Genomic DNA, 13526 nt, shown 5'->3' with positions numbered 1-13526 from the left:
AGTAGATGGTATAGAGTACAGTATATACATATGAGATGAGCAATGTAGGGTATGAGAACATTATATAAAGTGGCTAGTGATTAATTACATCAGATGGCAAGATGCAGTAGACTGTATAGCATACAGTATATACATAAGAGATGAGTAATGTAGGGTAAGTAAACATTATGTAATATAAAGTGGCTAGTGATAAATTGATTACATCAATTTTACCATTAATAAAGTGGTTGGAGTTGAGTCAGTATGTTGGCAGCAGCCACTTAATGTTAGTGATGGCTGTTTAACAGTCTGATGGCCTTGAGATAGAAGCTGTTTTTCAGTCTCTCGGTCCTGCTTTGATGCACCTGTACTGACCTCACCTTCTGGATGAGAGCGAGGTGAACAGGCAGTGGCTCGGGTGGTTGTAGCCCTTGTCTTTTTGGCCTTCCTGTGACATCAGGTGGTGTAGGTGTCCTGGAGGGCAGGTAGTTTGCCCCTGATGATGCGTTGTGCAGACCTTACTACCCTCTGGAGAGCCTTCCGGTTATGGGCGGAGCAGCTGCCGTACCAGGCGGTGATACAGCCCGACAGGATGCTCTCGATTGTGCATCTGTAAAAGTTTGTGTGTTTTTGGTGACAAGCCAAATTTCTTCAGCCTCCTGAGGTTGAAGAGGCCCTGCTGCGCCTTCTTCACCACGCTGTCTGTGTGGGTGGACCATTTCAGTTTGTCCGTGATGTGTACGTCGAGGAACTTAACTCTCCACCTTCTCCACTACTGTCCCGTCAATGTAGATAGGGGGCTGTTCCCTCTGCTGTTTCCTGAAGTCCACGATCATCTCCTTTGTTTTGTTGACATTGAGTGCGAGGTTATTTTCCTGACACCACACTCCGAGGGCCCTCACCTCCTCCCTGTAGGCCGTCTCGTCGTTGTTGGTAATCAAGCCTACCACTGTAGTGTCGTCTGCAAACTTGATGATTGAGTTGGAGGTGTGCATAGCCACGCAGTCATGGGTGAACAGGGAGTACAGTAGAGGGCTGAGAACGCACCCTTGTGGGGACCCAGTGTTGAGGATCAGCGGGGTGGAGAGGTTGTTACCTACTCTCACCACCTGGGGGCGGCCCGTCAGGAAGTCCAGGACCCAGTTGCACTGGGCGGGGTCGAGACCCAGGGTCTCGAGCTTAATGACGAGTTTGGAGGGTACTATGGTGTTAAATGCTGAGCTGTAATCGATGAACAGCATTCTTACACTGGTATTCCTCTTGTCCAGATGGGTTAGGGCAGTGTGATGGCGATAGCGTCGTCTGTGGACCTATTGTGGCAGTAAGCAAATTGGATTGGGTCTAGGGTGTCAGGTAGGGTGGAGGTGATATGGTCATTGACTAGTCTCTCAAAGCACTTCATGATGACGGAATTGAGTGCTACAGGGCGGTAGTCATTTAGCTCAGTTACCTTAGCTTTCTTGGGAACAGGAACAATGGTGGCCCTCTTGAAGCATGTGGGGACAGCAGACTGGGATAAGGTTTGATTATGTCAGTAAACAGAGGCCGAGTTCTTCTGTCCTCTATCCAGTGTCTGTTATTTTGCCCATCTTAATCTTTTATTTTCTTTGGCCAGTATGGGAGAGCTTTTTCTTTTCAACTCTGCTTAGAAGGCCAGCATCCCGGAGTCGCCTCTTCACTGTTGACGTTTCAGAAGAAAGTTCTTTGTTTCTGGCCATTTTGAGCCTGTAATCAAACCCACAAATGCTGATGCTCCAGATACTCAGCTAGTCTAAAGAAGGCCAGTTGTATTGCTTCTTTAATCAGCACAACATAATTGCAAAAGGGTTTTCTAATGATCAATTAGCCGTTTTTAAAATGTTAAACTTGGATTAGCTAACACAACGTGCCATTGGAACACAGGAGTGATGGTTGCTGGTAATTTATATTACAATTATCAGCAATGTAGATAGGCATTCCCTGTGGCTCAGTTGGTAGAGCATGGTGTGTGCAACACCAGGGTTGTGGGTTCGATTCCCACGGGGGGCCAGTACAAAAAAAAATGCATGAAATGTATGCATTCATTACTGTAAGTCGCTCTGGATAAGAGCGTCTGCTAAATGACTAAAATGTAAATGTAAATAAAACAAAAGAAAATCAGCTACAATAGTCATTTACAACATTAACAATGTGTACACTGTATTTCTGATCCATTTGATGTTATTTTAATGTACAAAAAAAGCTTTTCTTTTAAAAACAAGGACATTTTTAAGTGACCCCAAACTTTTGAACGGTAGTGTATAAACATATACAGTCATGCTACACATACACAACTGCTGCTACCAGAATCTTATTATACTGCCAAATGTTTACACCTGACCCCTATCCCCCCCTTATTTACTTCATGTTCGTATTTTATTATTTCTAATTGTTGCATTGTCAACGGAACCTACAAGTAAGCATTTTGTTGGACGATGTATGCCATGCGTATCCTATACATACGACTAATACAACTTGAAACTGAGCCTAAAATGTTTGACCACCACAGATTGCAGAACAGGTCAGTGTATTAAGTACTTTTGTACTCTAGTAATTCCCAAATGTATTTAAATAAGGTGGGCATATAGGAGAATGCAAGGCCAAAGGATGATACTGGCTTTCGACTAAGTCGTTTTGATTAGTCAGTTTGCCATTGACCACCATTGAATGGGATGAAAATAATTGCAATCACCAGAAACTGCCAGATATGTAATCCTTTATACTGTAAATGTCTGCTCTTTGTCTTCAGTTGACCTACTTTTGAAGAAATGTTCAGCATCATACTACTGTGTCAGGGATAGCCAACTAGTGTTCATTTTCACAGTTAATGTTAGCTGGTTGTGTAACCCTGGGCTATCCTCCATCTTTGTCAGAATCTCAGACCGTGGCGGCGGAATCCCCCACAGGATCCTGGACAAGGTGACAGACTACCATTACAGCACAGCTGAAGAGAGCAACCAAGACCCTCGCATGAACAACCTCTTCAACACCATGACCAACAGCGGCCCTCAGTCCGGCCCCATGCACGGGTGAGTAAGACTGGGATACCCACTGTTTCCTGCATCGGTTCTTACACTACATAATGCAGGGTTGAATTGACTTCTTCTGTGCCATGGAATGCCAATGTAAAATGGTCAATGACACACACTTCCATTCCACTGATTCCATTCCTCTGTTTACAAAGCAAGTGACAAATACAATTTAATTTGTTCACCTGGGTTTACTTCATCTTATCCATTCTCCAACAAGTCTCAATAATTCATATGTAAGTAAAAACAGTTTTGTATGAGCTGTTCTTTGCTAGTAAGTAGTCATGAAGATGACACCTACGAAATACGTCCTTAGTGCAATTATTTATCTTGCGACTGCATGAGGGTAATGTTTACATCTGCGTTTAGCATCCCCAAACAATTTATACACCTTTTGCTTTCTCTAGGAGGTCCTTGCTCATTGCAATGCAAAATAAAGATATAATCAATTCACGTTAATTGTGCCAGTTTTCAAAACTCCAGAATATTAATGTATGAGAAACTCTGTGTACCCGTCAGGTTTGGCTTCGGGCTGCCCACCTCCCGGGCGTACGCCGAGTACCTGGGTGGCTCCCTGTCCATCCAGTCCATGCAGGGCATCGGCACCGATGTCTACCTGCGCCTGCGCCACATAGACGGCAAGGGAGAGAGCTTCCGCGTCTAAGATCACTTGCTGCTTAGCCCTGGAGACCAAGGGGAGGGGTGGCGATACAGGGAGCACAGAGACATTTCCACCAAGGGGCTCAGCCATTTCAACATTATCCTGTGCTAGTCTACAGTGATAAGTTGCCAGTTGGCTCCTCACAACTCACTTCTACAAGTTTCCTTTTTTCGCCACAAGACTTTAAACGGGCTAAGATGGTGGCCGAGTTGGCGGTTTGGCGCTCACCTTTTTTGGTTTTGTGTTTCCCTTTATCGCCCATCTCTTCAGCATCGTAAGGGTTTTTTAACTCTTGAGCATACAGGTCATAAACAGAGCATGCATGGTGGTTAGTGTTGATGTTACTGTGGTAGAAAGGAAAAGGGGAAAAAAAAACTTCAGCCTTAAAGAAGTTAATTTGGTCTGCCTGCAAGTTACTGGTGTTGCATATAGCCTCTGCAAATATAAAGAGACTAAAGAAGCAGGGAAGAGAGGGGTCTCATTTAACACACTCCAGTGGCTATTATTGAAGTTTAGATGAAGCTTCCCTCAAAGACCTCTTGAATCGCCTGTGGAGGACACCATGGAGGAAATTGGCAAAACACCAGTCGAACTACGCTCATGAATTGATTTGCAGAAAGAACTGTTAAGTTAACTCTTGCTTCAGTGCCATTTTGTCAAGCGCTTAGGCAAGGTCAAGAGTAGATGTTCAGTTGCCTTACTGTGTGTGTGATGCTGGTCCCTATGACGACATGTTAATTTAACCATTACCACTGCTCAATATCATCTTTATCTGTAATGCAATTTCACACTCGTTAGTCTATCTAATATAGAATGTTGAAAAACTTTGAATTTTTAGTTGGGGGGGGGGGGGGCTCATTTTTTGCTGTGTCATTATAATACCTAAAGTTTAAATATATAAAAAAAAAAAAATGGCTTCCAATACACCGAAAGAAGTAATGTTTTTATTAATGTTTTTGCTTATTTATCTGCAGAGAAAGTGTTAAATAAGTCTATTTCATAAATTAAAAAAACTCTTTATTTGAAGGCATTTGTTACTGAACACATTCCGAGAAGGGTATATAAGTTTGATCAAACTTTTGAAACCTTACTTTGAGTATGGTGGACATTTTTTAATGTGCATGAATTATCCAGATATATAACTTTTTAGGTATGTGGTCTGGCATAAGAATGCTGGGAATTGGCACGTAAATCCTTTAAGTATATACATCAGTGAGGAACATTCGCAACGTTTCACCTCGCTAAATATACCTCTGGTGATTAACAGACGTTCCCTGTGATTTTAAAGTTTTGGGATTGGACTAGGTAGAGAATATTAGGCTCTTTCTAGCATGATAATTCCTATTGGCTAGACTTCAGTCACCTCATGAATGATGTGCCCTGTCCAAATGTGCCCCCTGCTTGCAAAAGAGATGAAGCCTGACAAAAATCTGCATAATAGATAGCAGTAAAAACCTAATACAAGTCATAACTCTATCTATAATTTAATGCTTGTTTTACATCATTGTCAACTTTTTGGGCAGGGGGTGACTTTTCTGGAAACGTATTTGTCATATAGGTTTTGTGGTCTTTTTTTGTTATTAACACTGTTTTATGGTCATGAAATGAAGGCTTACACACCCATATTATTTCCTTCTCCTTTAATACATTGCCAAATTATGGAGTGGGGTTACTAGCAGTCTGCACTGGCATAGATTACTTTGTCTGATTGGTTGATGTCTGTCTATTTTAACATTGTCATTGTAAATTTTTCTTGGGCATTATTAAAATCTATTCATGGGTGGAATTGGAAGTTTGTCTGTCTGTGTGAAAGGGAAAGAGATGACTGAATTGAAAGAGTGACTGACCTGTATGTTTTACGGTTGTAATAATTTTGTTATTCAAACTGTTTTTACTAGCACCTGCATAGCCAGCCTCCTCCTTTTGAGAGAACCATTTTGAATTCAATCAAATTGGTGACTGTGTCCAAACTGAATTAGGTCAGCAATACCTTGAGAACCAGCGCCAGCCCACATACTGAAAACCTACTGATTTATCAAACTTTAATCGAGAGCCATTACAATTATTGTAATTCATAGATTGAGTAGAAAACACATGTAACCTGTAGTCTCATTTATTGTATGTGAGGATCACAATTTGGGTTATTGGGGTTAGTTGTAACTCCTTATTGTTTATATGGCTCCACTTTGTTAATTGTAGCCATATTCTCATCATGGGATGCAGATGTCACGTGACCAGAATGCTCCGTACGGTGAAGGAAAGATAGCAGTGAAGTCTCTCAGCAAGTTACCGTACTGCAAGGGGTTCATCACCCTTAATAGTCACCGAAGTACATCAAGGTTTGTGGTTGCATTAATAGGTCAAATGACGTCTTGACAAAAAGGTCATATGTCAATCGTGTAGCTGTCTACTGAGCTTGCCCATAACATCGCCAACGCGATGCTAGCCAGAGTGCCAGGAAGTCGCATCGGCTTTTATTTTCTAAGTAGCCGTAGCGAAACTTTGGATTGATGGACGCTGGAATGACTAAGGAAATACACATTTTATGATGACACTTGGTTGCACTTATTTTCCTTTTGAGGCGACTTGTTTTCTAGCTAGTTGACATTCCACGCTTGGTTGATTATTGTTTACTAACCAGGTAACGGTAGCTATCTAGATAACTAACGTAAGCGCGAGATATTTACCTAGCCTGCTGGATTGAAAAAAAAAAAAATGTAGCTCCTACGTTGCACAACGCTGTCGATTGGATACATTCATACGTTTTTTTGAGAAACATTGACATTTTGATTTAGCAAAAAAACTTCCTTGACTGAGGGATGCTAATGATACTGTAATTATCGCTCAAACTATTCTGTTACATTGTGACTGGAGTAGAACGCTAGCCAGTGACGTCATTTGGCAGGATCCCAGAGTATCATGCACAAAATTAGCTATTCATAATTTCACCAAATTGTAAATCATTTACTGACGTAGGCATCAAGGTCGTATCCGGTTGAATTTTCCTGACAAGGATGTAGCCATATCTACACAAATTTTAACGCAACATGTACAATGTGCCGTTTTGTCACAATGCCACATGTCTCAAGTTTTGCGGTAGCGTGCAATTGGCATGCTAACTGCAGGATTGTCTACCAGAGAATTGAATGTTAATGTGTCTTCCATAAGCTGCCTCGTTTTCGAGAATTTGGCAGTTCGTCCAACCGGCTTTACAACCACGAGTAACCACGCCAGCCCAGGATTTACACAAATCGGGCTGCTTAACCCGCGGGATCGTCTGAGACCAGCCACCTGGACAGCTGATGAAACTGGGTTTGCACAACGGAAGAATTTATGCTCAACTCTCAGGGAAGCTTATCTGCATGTTCCTCGGCCTAACCAGGGTCTTGACCTGACTGCAGTTAGGCTTTGTAAACGACTTCAGTGGACAAATGCTCACCTTCTATGTGTGCTCTTCAAGGATGAATCCCGGTTTCAATTTCACCAGGCAGATGGTGTCGTGTGGGCAAGCGGTTTGCTGATGTCAACGTTGTGAGCAGGACCCAATGGTGGTGTTATGGTATGGGTAGGCATAAGCTACAGACAATGAACGCAATTTGAATGCACAGAGATACAATGACGAGAGCCTAAGGCCCATTGTCGTGCCATTCATCCACCACCATCACCTCTTGTTTCAGCAGGTGACATGGGGCCATGCATTGTCAAGGCCCTGTACTCAATTCCTGGAAGCTGAAAATGTCCCAGTTCGTACATGGCCTGCATACACACTAGACATGTCACCCGTTGAGCACGTTTGGGATGCACTGGATCGACGTCTACGACAGTGCGTTCCAGTTTCCACCAATATCCAGCAAGCTCACACAGCCATTAAAGAGGAGTGGGACAACATGACACAAGCCAGATCATCTCTGTACAAAGGAAATGTGTCACGCTGAATGAGGCAAATGGTGGTCACCAGATACTGACTGGTTTTCTGATCCACACCCCAACTTACATTTTTATTTTTAAGGTGTCTGTGACCAACCGATGCGTATCTGTATGCCCAGTCATGTGAAATCCATAGATTAGGGCCTAATTAGTTTATTTAAAGACTGAATTCCTCATATGAACTGTAACTCAGTCAAATCTTTTAAATTGTTGCATGTTGCGTTTTATATTTTGGTTCAGTGTATGACTAAAAAGAGAAGACGTTTTACAATCAGAGTTCTTTATCTCTAGTATGTTATAGTACAGTGGTTCCGAACCTTTTTTGCTTACTGTACCATCTACTGAATTTTGCTCTGCCCGCAGTACCCCCCCCCCCACCCGTGCATTTTACCAGTAACCCTATGGTCTTCTGTGCCCCCTGTGAATAGGCCAACTACCACCAGGGGTCCTAGTACCCATGGTTGGGAACCACTATTCTAGTATATATGTCTAACACTGGAGTTAAATTCTTAGCTAACAAGGATGTAACCCTGGCACTTGTTGCTACAGCTGGTATTATGGCACAATCAATACTTTCAAGCACTCACTGCTAAGTATTTATTTTTGTTGCTCTCAACTGTCGATAGGTGATGAAAGCCACTCATAAAACAAGCGAAGCCCAGCCATGTGAGTAGCCTAGGTTCAGATATGTCTCAAGAATTCAGCTATAATGTTACAATGTTGGACCACACTGTCAAATTGGCCCACCGATGATAAACATGAAATCTGGGAAAATCTAAAATCATTCTCTTTTTGTGTTATTTCCTTTAACATTTTCATCCCTTCTTGTCCGCTAGTTGCCATGAGCAGTGAGCTGAATGTGCCCATGGGCTCCCCAGCCCTGGGGGGCTTTGAGCGGATGCCGGAGGGTGGAGGGATGGACTACAGGGACTGGGTGCGCCGCAGTTACCTGGAGCTGGTCACCTCCAACCACCACTCTGTGCAGGCCCTGTCTTGGAGGAAGCTCTACTTGAGCCGGGCCAAACTGAAAGCCTCCAGCCGCACCTCTGCCCTGCTCTCTGGCTTCGCTATGGTGAGTCACCCCACTTTTTTTCAAAGATAATAGTAGGGCTAATCCCTTCAAAGTTGTTTTTAAACTCAATTTCCCTGGCAGCCTGTACACTGTATCCCTGGAGACAGACATTTTTCTGATAAACCTAGAGGGGGGAAAAACACCCTCACTCCCCTGCTGCTATTAATAGCATTTTAACCAGTCTGAAAATCAAGTTGCTTTCCTTCTCACTGTGGACTATGATAGTGATGGTGTTATGTGTTGTGCTAGGTGGCAATGGTGGAGGTACAGTTGGAGATCCAGTACAACTACCCGCGAATGCTCCTCATTGCCTTTAGCGTGTGTACTACGGTGCTGGTGGCCGTGCACCTGCTCGCCCTGCTCATCAGCACCTGCATCCTACCCAACGTGGAGGCAGTCAGCAATATCCACAACCTCAACTCAGTCAGCGAGTCACCCCATGAGCGCATGCACCACTACATCGAGCTGGCCTGGGGCTTCTCCACTGCCCTGGGCATCCTTCTTTTCCTGGCAGAGGTAGTGCTGCTCTGCTGGATCAAGTTCCTGCCCGTGGACTCTAGTTCCGCCAACCAGGTGGCGGTGGCTGCCGCAGAGCTGGCACTATCCAAGTTGAACTGTAGCGGCCCCGCCCTGCCACCCAAGCCCACCCCTCTGCCAGGGCACAGTGGCTGGCAGGCAGCCCTGGCCTCCACCATCATCATGGTGCCGGTGGGGGTTATCTTTGTGGTATTCACCATCCACTTCTACCGCTCGCTGGTGAGCCACAAGACAGAGCGCCACCACCAGGAGATCGAGGAACTGCACAAAATTAAGGTGCTGCTGGACGGGTGCGAGAGAGGCCTACAGGCAGTGTGATCTCTAGCTCTTCTCTCTATGCTCTTCCTGTCCACTGTCAATGCCTTCTCACATTGTTGAGAAGCACCAAAATTCCACTGAATAAATTGGAGGATTAAGGATTTCCTTATCCCCTATTTATCAAGCACCCTTTCCTATTCAGCCTCTAGCCTGTTCATTGTTAATGTCTTCCTTAAAGTTTTTAGCAGAGAGCCCCAAAACTCCACTTAATATGTGGGAAGTTTAAGGAATTCTCAGCTCTACTAAATTATGGAGGTCAAAGTTCATAGTATGTTTGTTTGATTTGGAAAATAGTATCTTGTCTCTGTGAGAGATGTAGGATCTGATGTATTGATTCTATTTTAAAATATTATTTTAAGGGCTATTTTGTTAGTTGTTGATTTGTGCCATCTCCACATTTCATGAAGGAAGTGGTGTCTACCCTCACATGTGCTTACCTTGTTCTCACAAGGCTGTTATTGTTGTCAGGCTGTGATCAACACTGAGACCAGAGTTGTAAGCAGATACAGAAGCAGGTGGAAACAATAGGTCATTTATTTTTGAAGGTGTTCATGCTGCACCAAACAGTGTGTAATGTACACTGAACAAAAAATATAAACACAACATGCAACAATTTCAGTTACAATTCATAAAAGGAAATCAGTCAATTGAAATAAATTAATTAGGCCCAAATCTATGGATTTCACATGACTGGGAATACGGAGATGCATCTGTTGGTCACATATATGCATAGAGTTGATCGGGTTGTTGATTGTTGCCTGTGTAATGTTGTCTCACTCTTCAATGGCTGTGTGAAGTTGCTGGATATTGGCGGGAACTGGAACACTTATACGTCGATCCATAGCATCCCGAACATGCTCAATGGGTGACACGTCTGAGTATGTAGGCCAAGGAAGAGCTGGGACATTTTCAGCTTCCAGGAATTGTGCACAGGTCCTTGTGGCATGGAGCCATGCATTATCATGCTGAAACATAAAAAGTGATGGCGGTGAATGAATGGCAAGACAATGGGCCTCAGGATCTCTGTGCATTGAAATTGCCATCGATAAAATGCAGTTGTGTTTGACGTCAGTAGCTTATATCTGCCCATACCATAACCCCACCGCCACCATGGGGCTCTGTTCACTACGTTGACATAAGCAAAGCGCTTGCCCACATGATGCCATACACTGTCTGCCATATGCCCGGTACAGTTGAAACCAGGATTCATCCGTGAAGAGCACACTTCTCCAGTGTACCAGTGGCCAATGGAAGTGAGCATTTGCTCACTAAAGTCGGTTACGACGCAGAACTGCAGTCAGGTTAAGACCCTGGTGAGGACGACGAACACGCAGATGATCTTCCCTGAGACGGTTTCTGACAGTTTGTGCAGAAATTCTTCGGTTGTGCAGCTGTCCGGGTGGCTGGTCTCAGACGATCCCGCAGGTGAAGAAGCCAGATTTGGAGGTCCTGGGCTGGCGTGGTTACACGTGTTCTGCGTTTGTGAGTCTGGTTGAATGTACTGCCAAATTCTCTAAAACTACGTTGGAGGCGGCTTATTGTAGGGAAATGAACATTACATTTTCTGGCAACAGTTCTGGTGGTTCTTGCAGTCAGCATGCCAATTGCACGCTCCCTCAACTTGAGACATCTGTGGAATTGTGTTGTGTGACAAAACTGCACATTTTAGAATGGCCTTTTATTGTCCCCAGCACAAGGTGCACCTGTGTAATGACCGTGCTGTTTAATATGCTTCTTGACATGCCACACCTGTCAGGTGGCTGGATTAATTTGGCAAAGGAGAAATGCTTACCAACAGGGATGTTAACAAATTTGTGCACGAAATTTGAGATTTTTTTTTGTGTTGTATGGAACAGTTCTGGGATCTTTAATTTCAGCTCATGAGACATGGGACCAACACTTAACATGTTGCGTTTATATTTTTGTTCAGTCTATTTGAAAGAATATTTGAAGAATCTTATTTGGGATGGGGGGCTCTATTCTCCAGCATTTTGGATTTGAGATCAAATGTTTCATGAGTCTACAGAATGTCACCTTTTATTTGAGGGTATTTTCATATCGTTTTTACTGTTTTAGAAATGAAAGCACGGTATCTATTCCCCCCATTTGAAAAAGTCAAGTATTTGGACAAATTCACTTAGTGTATTAAAAACTTTTGTATTTGGTCCCATATTCCTACACTCAATGATACCATCACACTTGTGGCTACAAACTTGTTGGATACATTTGTAGTTTGTTTTAGTTGTGTTTTCGATTATGTTTTGCCCAATAGGAACTAAATAATGTATTTTCATTTTGGAGTGACCTTTTTTATTGTAAATAACAGTAGGTGTTTCTGAACACTTTTACATTAACGTGGATGCTACTATGATACGGATCATAATGATGACCATACATGTTAGCATGTTTTGTTGTAGCCTCTGAACGGTATTTCACTTGTCATTATTCACGATTCTTAATCATGGCATTATCAGGATTAATATAGATTTGTTCAAAAACATCTTACTGTATCTACTCATTTAGGAACTGAATGATGACTTGAATTTCTTTCTATTGGGCAAAACAACCCACAACACACACAAAACGAATCACAAACTTGATGTAGTCATTGTGTGCTAGGATTATAGGACCAAATACTAAACTTCTGACTACTTTAATACACTAAGTGAATTTGTCTAATATACTTAGGACTTCTTCAAATGCGGAGACTAGATACATCAAGTGCTTTCATTTATTTCTAAACAGTAAAATATGTATCAAGATTCACCTTTTATTTAAGGGTCATTCTGTGCTGTCGCCTCACATTAAACATTTGATCTCAAATCCAAAATGCTGGAGTATAGAGCCAAATTTTAAATGTTAGCTTCACTGTCCAAATACATACGGAGGGGCATGTATCGCCGTAGGTGACAGTAATAGGAGCACACATGCTGTGTGTGCAGACATGCTTTGGGGAGAGTGGTCATTTAATCTGCATTATAATTCGTATTTTAAAGAAAGCCCACCCAGGCCTATAAACTGTACGTCAGTTCTTAGGCTACTCTATGGTGTCAAAGATAGTGCAATCAGCGTTAAGACTTGTAATCTCATGAGTTAAGTTAGTTTTATTTCTTTTTTATTTAACTGGGCAAGTCAGTTAAGAACAAATTCTAATTTACAATGACGGGCTACCAAAAGGCAAAAGGCCTCCTGCGGGGATGGGATAAAAAAAATATATATATATAAATAGGACAAAACACATCATGACGAGACAACACTACATAAAGAGAGACCTAAGATAACAACATTGCAAGGCAGCAACAGATGACAACACAGCATTGTAGCAACACAACATGACAACAACATGGTAGCAACACATGGTAGAAGCACAAAACATGGTAAAGACATTATTGGGCACAGACAACGGCACAAAGGGCAAGAATGTAGAGACAACAATACATCACGCAAAGCAGCCACAACTGTCAGTAAGAGTGTCCATGATTGAGTCTTTGAATGAAGAGGGTGAGATAAAACTGTCCAGTTTGAGTGTTTGTTGCTGCTTGTTCCAGTCGATGGCTGCAGCGAACTGAAAAGAGGAAGGACCCAGGGATGTGTGTGCTTTGGGGACCTTTAACAGAATGTGACTGGCAGAACGGGTGTTGCATGTGGAGGATGAGGGCTGCTCCGGGGAGGGGCCAGCTGAGTATAAGACTGTATCATCTGCATATAAATGTATGAGAGCGCTTCCTACTGCCTGAGCTATGTTGTTGATATACATTGAGAAGAGCGTGGGGCCTAGGATTGAGCCTTGGGGTACTCCCTTGGTGACAGGCAGTGGCTGAGACAGCAGATGTTCTGACTTTATACACTGCACTCTTTTGAGAGAGGTAGTTGGCAAACCAGACCAAAGACACAAATACTCCTTAGCCGGTCCACAACAATGGAATGGTCTACCATATCAAAAGCTTTGGCCAAGTCAATAAAAATAGCAGCAGAACATTTCTTA

The 13526-nt window shown here is 43.0% G+C and overlaps 2 protein-coding genes across 5 annotated transcripts in view; both read left to right on the top strand.

Moving 5' to 3' along the window:
* The window catches only part of bckdk (branched chain ketoacid dehydrogenase kinase), a 39682-nt gene extending 34209 nt beyond the window's left edge, over nucleotides 1-5473 (top strand). The window contains exons 10-11 of the mRNA XM_014197166.2: nucleotides 2871-3026; nucleotides 3546-5473. Coding sequence (XP_014052641.1) covers nucleotides 2871-3026; nucleotides 3546-3690 — 301 coding nt within the window. The 3' untranslated portion in view covers nucleotides 3691-5473. The remainder of the gene's footprint in view (nucleotides 1-2870; nucleotides 3027-3545) is intronic.
* A 353-nt stretch (nucleotides 5474-5826) lies between these two features.
* Nucleotides 5827-12875, top strand: orai2 (ORAI calcium release-activated calcium modulator 2). 4 transcript variants are annotated; one of them, XM_014197170.2, is made up of 4 exons: nucleotides 5827-6026; nucleotides 8241-8280; nucleotides 8451-8686; nucleotides 8936-12875. In XM_014197170.2, the coding sequence occupies exons 2-4, from the start codon at nucleotides 8244-8246 to the stop codon at nucleotides 9539-9541; spliced, it is 879 nt and encodes a 292-aa protein (XP_014052645.1). In that variant the 5' UTR covers nucleotides 5827-6026; nucleotides 8241-8243; the 3' UTR covers nucleotides 9542-12875. The 4 variants fall into 4 exon arrangements, with proteins under 4 accessions (XP_014052645.1, XP_014052644.1, XP_014052646.1 ...); XM_014197169.2 differs by having other exon boundaries at nucleotides 5827-6328; XM_014197171.2 differs by lacking the exon at nucleotides 8241-8280.
* The last annotated feature ends 651 nt before the right edge of the window (nucleotides 12876-13526 follow it).

This window comes from Salmo salar, chromosome ssa04, assembly GCF_905237065.1.
Source record: "Salmo salar chromosome ssa04, Ssal_v3.1, whole genome shotgun sequence".
In the NCBI taxonomy this organism is placed as follows: Eukaryota; Metazoa; Chordata; class Actinopteri; order Salmoniformes; family Salmonidae; genus Salmo; species Salmo salar.
This window is presented reverse-complemented; position numbering and strand designations above follow the sequence as displayed.